At 46.3% G+C, this 10192-nt stretch overlaps 2 protein-coding genes across 2 annotated transcripts; one reads left to right on the plus strand and one right to left on the minus strand.

Moving 5' to 3' along the window:
* Positions 1 to 4716: 4716 nt before the first annotated feature.
* On the plus strand, positions 4717 to 6620 carry LOC123122995 (uncharacterized). The gene is made up of 6 exons (XM_044543387.1): positions 4717 to 5022; positions 5111 to 5218; positions 5320 to 5444; positions 5525 to 5625; positions 5739 to 5798; positions 6445 to 6620. The coding sequence occupies exons 1-6, from the start codon at positions 4794 to 4796 to the stop codon at positions 6527 to 6529; spliced, it is 708 nt and encodes a 235-aa protein (XP_044399322.1). The 5' UTR covers positions 4717 to 4793; the 3' UTR covers positions 6530 to 6620.
* Positions 6621 to 7066: 446 nt separating this feature from the next.
* Positions 7067 to 10192, minus strand: LOC123122994 (putative S-adenosyl-L-methionine-dependent methyltransferase Mvan_1344). The gene is made up of 2 exons (XM_044543386.1): positions 9670 to 10192; positions 7067 to 7840 (listed from the first exon to the last, which is right to left on the minus strand). The coding sequence occupies exons 1-2, from the start codon at positions 10190 to 10192 to the stop codon at positions 7212 to 7214; spliced, it is 1152 nt and encodes a 383-aa protein (XP_044399321.1). The 3' UTR covers positions 7067 to 7211.

Consider the following 10192-nt stretch of genomic DNA (forward strand, 5'->3'; position numbering starts at 1 on the left):
GCTTTGGTGTAAGCTTCTTGCAAACCGGAGCTTCTCTTAAGAAGGCTCGTGGTTCCGAGAGGGAACGTGTCACCTCCGTGTGTGAAACGTCATACATTCACTGCCTTCTCCCGCCTTAATTTTTTTACACAGGCGAATTAGACCAAATAGAAGTATCGTGCTAAATTTTGGAATTATTCCGGGTTCGTTTGGCCTTTTTTATACATTAATTTAGTTTTTGGGCATTTAATGTGCATAATTCAAATTTGAACTACAAGCACATGCTCCAGTGCACCAAAGTTGGCTGAAAATCACATGTGTGTCCTTGGGTGAATTTCTAGGTTCCATGCAAGAAATGAGAATGAAATTCAAACATCTGGGCGTCGTGGCTCAGCCGGAAAGATTGAGAAACTTGTTTTTTAATTCCTGTAAATCCAAAACACGCCTAAAAATCATGAAACTTGGCATGGCGTCATGACATGGCACCAACATGCTGTGGTAATTTTTCTGTCCGATTTGCGAAGGCGCACACATTAACAATCAACAAAGTCATTTTGGAACAAGTGTTGTCACGTTACAAATCAGAAACACAAGTATTATTGAAACCGTGGGCGTTCTACTTACCAATTACGCGCCGCCACGTGTCCCCTTTTTTTATTGGCTATGAGGTGTTGTGTGGGGTAGCTATTTTAGTACGGGAGGCGTGCGATGAGACCCCTGCGCGTGCTCATCGGGAGGAGAGCCCTTTGACCTCTATCCGCCGCGCACCTAACTCCCAACGTATCCATTAATGGTGCCCGAGCCCCTGTTCTACGGCGTGGCTATATGTCTCACTGGACTGAGATTTAAGAGAGAAAAATGAAAATCTGAAAAGAAAGTTTTGCACGGATCTTGATGTAAGATCCAACGGACCTATATAGCATCGACTGCGACTTATAGCAAGCATGATGAATATAAGGACGATGACAGTGGATAATAGTTGTCTTACATATTTAGAAACATAATTAAAAAAAGCCACATGCGGTAACGCCCGGAATACACAAGGGCAAAAGAAGAAGGAAGACAACGATCTGGCTGGCTAATCTCTACTTTCTTGATGCGTTGTTGTAGGCCACGGGAACTAGTCTCCGCGACGAGCGGCGATGAGCTCTTTCTTGTCCTTAAGATGCTGCTTGAGAGCATCCACGGATTCCTCCACCAGCCTTCTGCGCTCGATGCGTAGCATGGCATTCTCGTCCATAAGTTTCTCAATGGTGACGCCAGTCCTCTTCAACAAGGCAGTGGTCTCCTCCTGCTGCTCTGCACTTCCGACGATCTTCGCCCTCAGCAGGTCGCGCTCGGCCAGGAGCTTCACATTGCTCTCATTTAGTTGCCGGTAGCCTATTCAAAAGAGGCTTTCATGTCGTCCTGCAACCTCGCCCAGCTAGAGATCTGATCCATCTGGCTATGGACAATCGCATGCATGCGCCTGTAAGAGTCCTCGCCTGCCCGCGAGACATTTTCCCAGGCCGCGCGGCGCGGGAGGACATCTCTGCTGCATTTGCGGCGTGGCGGGACATCTCTTCTGCTTCCGCGGCGCGGCCAGGCCAGTCTGCTGCATCAACGGCGTGGCGGGACCTCCGTGTTGCTTCGACGGCGCGGCGGGACATGCCGGCTGCGTTCGCGGCGAGGCGGGACATCTCTCGTGCTTCCGCTTCCATGCTCACATCTCCCTGGTGGCAATCTCTCGACTCAGAACTCACGCCGGCCATGGCAGACGCAAGGGAACAATGATGAATGACTTGTTTGTTTTTGTGGATGAGGAGTTGAGGAGGAATGTGCAGTCATCTTGTAGTAGTAGTATTTATAACCGAGTATTAATACGCTCCTAAGTGGGAAACCGTTTAGGTTTTGATCGGTGTGAACAGGTTTGCAATTTGGAATGTGACGGGACGCATGCTCAAAATTTATTGACGGTTATAAGTGTGGCACTATTCCCGGAAGGCGTAACGTGGGCACGCCTTCTCGGCCGCGTACGTGGCGTTTGCATCATATAGTGCACCGCAATAGGCAATGTCAGCACACGTCTTGTTCCAACAACCGTGCACGCTTGTTATTACCATCGCGCACGCTTCTTTTAATTAGAATGTGTATGCCCGTCTAGCGCACACACGTTGATCTATCTAACTGTTTCAGTTTGTTGTGGCTAATCGCAAACAGTTCATCCGTATGAAGTGTATGCCATCAATCGCAGACACTTTAATCCGGCTGACCCGTTTCTGTTTTGTTGCCTAATCGCAAACAGTTAATCCTTCTAAAGCGTATGCCCTCAATCGCACACACCTTTATCTAGCTGCCCATTTCTATTGTTCCTCCTCATCACAAACAGTTCATCCGAGTGAACCGTATGATGTACATCGCACACGCCTTCATCTGGCTGCCCGTTTCTTTTGTTCCTCCTCATCGCAAACAGTTAATTGGACTGAACCGTATGCCCTGCATCGCACACGCAACTAAAATCTGAACCGTGTTTGATGCATCCGTCATCGCAAACGTTTTGCACCTCTTTTGACGGGTTTTTTACACCACCGTTTGCGATTATTGCATCGCACACAGTTTCGTCGAAGGGTCTCTGATTGTAGTGTCGCGTTAGCAGCATCCTGCAGTAGTGCTTGTCAAGCTAATGTGCTACTAAATCGTGAGATGGTCTATATTGTAGATAACGGTTGCAAACAAAGAGGTGCTAGAGCTAGAAGCAAGGCTACTCGAGCGAGTAGCAAGTGAGGTCTACAAGTCTTTGCAGGGCTGGAGATATAATGTTCTTCGCATTGGTGGCTGAGTGGGTGACAACTGTTCCCTTTATGGTGCTGCTTGACTCGCGTGGAAGTTGTTTCCCAGTTCTCCTTGATGTTTCCTTAGTAGTAGCTGGTTATTTCCTTTTGTATGAAAAAATGTTATTGGCGGTGATAACTTGTGAGTGATGGTTCGTCATTCCTCCATGTCGGAGCGCTTGTGCGGGCCTGGGTGGATAGCTGTGACATCGATGCTTTTGTTGATGCACGTTTATTTTCTACTTTGTAGTAGTCGTCTTAGTAGGGTTTGAGTAGGGCTTTGTAATGGATAAAGACCGTTTGGTTTCTCTTAATGGAAATTGGAAGGGGAGGCCCTTCTTTTGTTCAAAAATACACTCGGGTGCAGTAAATGTGGAAACTGAAAATCCTCTCACAATTATTCCAATGTCAATGGCCATTGTTGGAAGATGGGACTGAGGGTGGGCGGGGGTATGCTCCTAATGATACCCCTAAAAACTTGCAAATAGAAAGAAACTCAAAGGTGATGATGGTGCAGTGGTGGATGTTAACTCAATTGATATATCGGCGGCCTCCGAGTTGGAGGACCGCCGGGATGCACTCTCCCGCGACAGTTCATGACCTCTTGGACCTTCAAGGGTGTGTGCGTTCAGATGTACTTTTTCCTCTCGGAATTACACCTGAATGATGAGATAGCAAATGCTCTCCGTCTTAAGCGAGGTTTTAATTTTATGCATGTAGTTGGTAGCTACTGATGGTCGGCCCAATGGCCTTCTTTTGTTTTATGCATGTAGTTGGTAGCTACTGCTGTTGACTTCGATTTGAAGTTCACCTATGTGGTGGTTTGCTGGGAAGGGTCAACACATGATGCTAACATTCTCGGTGACAGCCTGAGTCATCCTGATGGCATCAACATCCTCGATGGCAAGTTCTACCTAGGAGATGCTGGCTATGCATGTCGGTCAGGTGTTCTTCCACCATTCAGGAAAACCAGGTACCATCCGAATGAGTTCGCTGGTAGGAACTATCCTAGGACTCCACAGGAGTTGTTCAATCTCAGACACTCAGCCTTAGAGTTACTATTGAGAGGGCCTTTGGAGCTCCAAAGAACAAGTTTAAGATCCTAGATCAGAAGCCATTCCACCCTTTCCTCACTGGGGTCAAGCTTGTTCTTGTTGTATTCTGCATAGCTGGATCCTGCAATGGGGTTGTGATGAATTGGTGCCTGAGGAGGAAGATGTGACGCCTGACGATGTTGTCAGCTCCGGCCATGGTGTGGAGGCATTTGACAACGAAGCCCGAAAGAACAAAAAGATGGAGTTGACACAAGCAATGTGGGATAACAGAGGTCAGGCAAGGATCTGAAGAAGAAGAGGAAGAAGCAGCAGGAGAGGAAGAGGAAGAGGAAGAGGAAGAGGAAGAGGAAGAGGAAGAACTACCAGCAGAAGCGGAAGAGGAAGATGGACTTGCATCTAGTTAGCATCGACGATGAACCTTCCATTATTCAACCATATGACTCTTAATAATTTGTACCGCCATTTGATAGTAGGTAGGATGAAACGTAATTTGTTTCGTAGCTAGGAGTGAAACTGTTCAGATTATGTTGGTAAGGTCGCCACTAGTGAGAAGTGGTGACAGCATCTTATGCAGGTTGCAACCTAACATCAAGTTATATGTGCGCCTAATGCGATGCAGCCAACCAAACGACGGGTCAAAATTAGTTTCCTCATACAGCTAACCTATGTGCAGCCGTGCAGGGCACCAAACAATGTGCAGAAGATGATTTCTAGGTTGTTATTCTCAGCCAGGTCCATGTGACAATCACGTGCAATGCAGTCAAAATCGATGCGGGCAACCAAGCACGTTCATAGACTCTGTTGGAGTATTCTAAAAGCACAAACTGTGAATACGCCTTGTTCTTCATAAAGCGGGTTTAGCTGTGGCCGCGCGAGACTACCTTCGGGGACGGGCGCGTAAGCACGAAATTACGTTGAGGCCCACACGGAAGCACATCCGGCGACGACCATGAGCGCCCCGACTCCCGCCGTCCACTCGCTCAGCTCCCCGCCGCCGCCGCAGGCGCCGGCAACGCCTCCTCTCCGGCGCGCTACCTCCGCGGCGTCCACCCTCCGGGAGTCCCCAGAGCCTCCTCTAGCGCCCCTGAGCATCTCCTCTCGCCGCGCCGCCCTCCTCGCCCTCGTCCTGGCCGCCTCGCCGGCAAGGCCCGCCGCCGCCGCCTTCTCCTTCAGCTTCCGTACGGACACCACCATCATCTCCTTAACCGCCGGTCATGGCTATCGTCCCCCCTCATCGTCTTGCTTTCCTCTCTGTTGTATGCGCAGCTGGGCCGAAGGAGTTGCTGCGGGAGCAGAAGAGGAAGTCGGCGCGCTTCCTGCTCGCGCCCATCGCCGCCTCCCGCGAGACCCTCGTCAAAGCCCAGGACCTTCTCGGTATTGTCCAATGCTCCAATTGCTTACCTTACTCAGTCCTCACCAAATTTGGTGCACTACGCCAGATACGTTTCTCCGCAATTGTGACCTTCGCAATGCAGCTTCGGAGAATGCGTCTGCCGCGGACGCCGAGGAGGTGAGGGGGCGCCTGAGCGCGGCGGGGAGGGACTGCGTGCCGCGGGAGAGGAACTCGGTAGTCGCCTTTCAGTCACGAACCGGCGTCGAGGTTGGGGGGGCTTGCACTAGCCATGGGTGGTTTCTCTTTGCATTTTTGGTGTTCCAAGTGTTTGATGAAATTACCCGCAGGTCTGCACATTCAGCTTGATTCTGAAGAATGCCGCGTCGCTGCTCGACGATAAGGATCCTGTCAAGGTTGAAGCTGATGCCAGCCTTGCAGAGCTAATACAGTAGGTTCATTGCAGACATCACAAGAAGCTTGCCAAATTTCTGTGTATTATTGTGCCGAGTAAACTTATCGGGTCTTTTTTGTGGCAAAATTGATCGTTATTTAACCTTGCAGATCATTCTCTGACCTGGGAACTGTGGTGGAGAACAGTAACTTTGAGCTCAGTGATGATAGGTGAGTTAGTAATGTGGCCTTGCCAATCAACTTGTTTCTTTACCAAAAAAGGTCGTGTCCAACCAATTCTGTGTGTTTTCGATAGGTCTTATTACAGGTGTTCATGCTGGTTTTTAGCCAGGTTAAAACCCATCAACTACTAGTTTTAGTACTAGTGATTGTACTGATGTAACCACTTTTTCAACTTGCTAGTTCAGGTGATGGTTTCAAACAGTTTTAGAAAACCGTGTTTAAGTACCCATAGGTCTTATGTATCGTCAATTTGTCATCACAGGTTATTTTCATATTTACTCCCTCCGTCCGAAAATACTTGTCATCAAAATGGATGAAAAAGGATGTATCTAGAACTAAAATACGTCTAGATACACCTCCTTTTATCCATTTTGATGACAAGTATTTCCGGACGGAGGGAGTATATTCTTTACTGTGAAAAGTCTTTTCATGTTCCAATCAAGTAAAATTTACACTTTTGTTCACTAATACTAGGTAGGATTTAAATACCAATGCTGATGTACCCATTCCTCGACTTCCCTTACAAAAAGAGTTTTATGATGTAGATTATAGTTCTTGATTTTTTATGGAACTGCTTTGGAGTCTTCGTAAGCTAGTAAATTCGCTGGTACTTACCAACTTCAATGTACTGCAGAAAGAAGATGAAGGATGACCTGCTGAGCACTATCTCCGCCCTTGATAAATACGAACAGGGTGTTAAGGATTGTTTAGGTGTATAGAATACTTTGCTGATTTTCATTAAGTTTACTCTGAAGCAACTCTTGAGGATTGAAATCATTTCAGAATACCAATCGTTTTGTTTTCCTGCCATGTGTGGTAAGGGTTTTGCTTGCCTCTGGTCTTTGCTCACCATTGTCTTTTTTGTTCAATACAGTTTGTATATTTTGTTTGGCAAATGCTATTCATAGTAAATAGAATCGCTCACCCTATAGGTCAAATGAAATAACAAGAGTTATTGGTTCAGATAAGATATATGTCACTTCCTTCAATGTTTTCTATCTGTTGTGTTTCGGTTACCTCGTTTAATGTTTTCCATCTCTTGTGTTCCACATTTTATCAGAATGTTTAATGCCAGTAAAATATTTATCCATGCATCTTCCTGTAGTGTGGTTCCCTTCCTTCGCTTTGTGTACCATGAGATTGTTTTATGCTCACACTTATTGATGATTTTTAATGAACTGTGATTGCTTGGAAGGTACTATAAATGGGTGAAGAACTGGGCAAATCCTTGATAAAGTGCACCTTTCAGTCCGAGATAATCCACAAAATCTTGTCAGTGAAAAATATCGATAAGTGTATTATACAAAGTCACATCTGGGTTTGAGTGCGACCATACTCTCCAAATAATCAGAGGAAAATGAAGAATCATATTTCAAACAGCGATCCAGTGCATATAAAGCCTTATAAAGTGGTGTGATCATCTGGAGAAGCAGAGGCTTCTACCAAATACAATCTTCGGCATGGTGTGCCATCCTCTGGATTAATCTCCACTGTTCTTGGCAATCTCCTCAGCTTATCAAACAGATTTTGTGGATGATTTAGGAGACCAAAATGTGCTTGGGGGTCTCCAATTTGTGACAACATTGCCTGAGAGAACCCGATAGAAGGCAGTAGGAGATCAGGGCTGTCGTGGTAGAAATGGTACATCGTCTGCGACAGTGATGCCGCATTCTTGTTCATAAAGTCAGCAAGGAGGACCGTGCAGGCTGAGGTGCGGCATGCCGCAATGGTTTCAAGGACTTGCATCGCATGCACATGATGAAGGTAATAGAGGATTCCTTCAAGAACCCATACAGTATTTCTTTCAGGAACATACCCACAACTCTGTAGCTTGGTCATCCAGTCAACATCTCGTATATCAGCAGGAACTCTAGTCAATGATTTTGCCATCATGGTGAGTTTTTGATGATTTCCAGAACTCATTGCTTCATGCAGAATATCTGATTTCATATCTAGGAGATCTGCAAAGTCGAGTTCAAATACGGCGCAGTCCTTTAGGCAGCCCAGTCGATAGGCTCTTGCGTCCATCCCTATAAAAACAATATTTATCCAAGTCAGTCCTTTGTTACGTCAAAGTAAAAGTGTGTTCTACATGTGAACATATCTCCCAAGTTTCTTCATCAGGTTTGTGCAATGCTTCAAAATGAAAAAAAAATACTATTAATGAAAAATGCTAGAGTTTAATTGTGCAGCTCTACTTGTTTCATCAGCTGCAAAATGCTCAATGTCTTCTTCTAGCAATTTCTTGTGCAATTGCTGAAAAGCATTAGAATGTTCAGGGATGAACCCCAAATGCATTGCTGAATACATAGCGAATTTGGGTAAACTGTCATGTATCCAAAGGAAAATTTGCTTGTGGGAGTTTGGGTTTCTATAGATGCTCATCTGTAGCTGCTGAAAATGAAATCGATGTTTTTTCCTTTTCTTGGAACATTATGTGCGTGTCCTTTACTCCCCTAGGTAGATACCAACAAAATGTCCTGGTACACTGTATCTAGAGAAAAAAAATATCCTGGTCTACGTGGGCGCCAACCGATCGGGGATATAAATGCCAGGGTCTTGAAGACACGAAGTTTTTCCGCAAAAAAGAAGAGGACATGAAATTGATGTGTCAAGTGCTCTTTGGAGTCTGGACAAATCACACTCACATTTTGCCTGTACTAAAATTTACATCCCTACATTACTGGATAGCTTTGCTCTTGCTGCAGTGTCGCCGGGTGTCTCCATTGCTGGCCACAATTGTGTATTTTGTTTTGTTTCCCTTTCCGTCTACATGCACAGTGATAATGTCTCTCGTGGACCTTGTTTTTTTCTTCGAATCGATCAGGGTTTCTTTCCCCCGCAAAAAAGAAAAAGATCAGAGTTTTTCTTTCACACTGATTGTTTTCCAAAAGTGATCCACATAAGTTTTCTGCCACATATAAAAAAATCTGCAGGGTGGAAAAGGGCTGGCACAGAAGAGGGACCGTTGCCTACCAATGAAACTCCCGTTTAAGATTTTGAGGATGCTTTTCTATATATTTCAAGTCAGTTTGGGTATTATGATGGATTATGACACTACCGTTTAGTTAAATGATATTTTTGCCTGTATTTGTTTTGCCGCTTTGCGTAGCTGACGTACTTGTGAAAGTACTTTTTTCTGTGGAATGTTATACTTGTGAAAATATGATATGAAGCCTGCTGGATAGTATAGTAGAATTTAAACTATTTTAATGGTATTGGCCTTTCAATTTTTTTTACTTTGATAGGATCTGGAAAATATGCTGTAAATCATTCACAACTCTTTTGTGCATCTGTTTTTTCTAAAAGGTGAAATGACATTTTGTGAGGTCTCTGGTCATAAATAGATGGGCTCGTACACTAACTTAGTCTGCAGTATGCCTTTTTACTACTGTTTTGCTGGCATATGTTAGTTAAAGGAAACTATTAACTTATATTGTGAAAATATTTTTCACGACATGCTAATTGGTGCCATTTTCAGTTTACCAATCAAAATATATTTTTATACGAACTGAAAATTATCTGCTGCGTTGTTTCTATAAACTCATCTATTTGCAAATGGTTAAACTATTTTAAGCTTGCAGATACCATAGTGTTTCACAACCATGATGAAAACTAATTGCCCATTCGACAGAAGTAATTCAAAATCTTTGGAAACACACCCATTTTGTTTGAAGCATGTGTAATTGTGTAAGTGAAAGCTATTATTCTGTTTGATGGAAGCAATTATATTTGATTCAAAGCAACTATTTAGTCATCATAAACAAATTGTGATGATTTTGAAACAAATACGAAGATGCATTTCAAAATTTTGAATTCGCAACACATTTCACGAATGCCATGTGCACGCGTGACGAACCTGCGCCGAGGAGGACGACCTGCGCGGCGCCGCCGAGGCCGGCGACGGCGGCCTCGATGCGGGCGTCGAACCAGAGCGTGCGCACGGCGATCATGACCCCGTGCACCTCGCGCGCGCCGGTGCGCTCGTCGCGGCGCATCTTCTCGTGGAGGCCCCTGAGGTGGCGCTCCCCGGCCAGCACCCCGGCGGCCGGGTCCCGCACCGCGCTCGCCCACAGCGCCCGCACGGCCGCCGTCTGGCACGCGCTCTGCAGCACGGGGTCCCACTCCGCCTCCACCCGCGCGTGCAGCGCCCGCACCCCCTCCGCCGCCAGCTGCTCCATCGCCGCCGCCAGCACGCCCTCGTCCTCTCCCTCCTGCAGCCGCTGCTCGCCATTGGCGCCGGCCGCCTTCTCCTCTTCGGAGGACGACATGATCGACCAGCTGCGTAGCTCTCGGCGCGGCGGCCGGAGTATGCCGCTGGCTCTCCGGGGAGACGGGATTAGGGGGTAGCGCGCAGCGGCCAGCCGGCCACACGATACCAT

The sequence above is a fragment of the Triticum aestivum genome, chromosome 5D (genome assembly GCF_018294505.1).
Source record: "Triticum aestivum cultivar Chinese Spring chromosome 5D, IWGSC CS RefSeq v2.1, whole genome shotgun sequence".
Taxonomy (NCBI): Eukaryota; Viridiplantae; Streptophyta; class Magnoliopsida; order Poales; family Poaceae; genus Triticum; species Triticum aestivum.

Coding starts and splice junctions, on each gene's coding strand:
- LOC123122995 (XM_044543387.1), top strand. CDS start 4,794: ATGAGCGCCCCGACTCCCGCCGTCCACTCGCTCAGCTCCCCGCCGCCG. Junction 5,626..5,738: donor AGCCTTGCAGAGCTAATACA/GTAGGTTCATTG, acceptor TTAACCTTGCAG/ATCATTCTCTGACCTGGGAA. Junction 5,799..6,444: donor TTTGAGCTCAGTGATGATAG/GTGAGTTAGTAA, acceptor AATGTACTGCAG/AAAGAAGATGAAGGATGACC.
- LOC123122994 (XM_044543386.1), bottom strand. CDS start 10,192: ATGGTATCGTGTGGCCGGCTGGCCGCTGCGCGCTACCCCCTAATCCCG. Junction 7,841..9,669: donor GGTCGTCCTCCTCGGCGCAG/GTTCGTCACGCG, acceptor TTGTTTTTATAG/GGATGGACGCAAGAGCCTAT.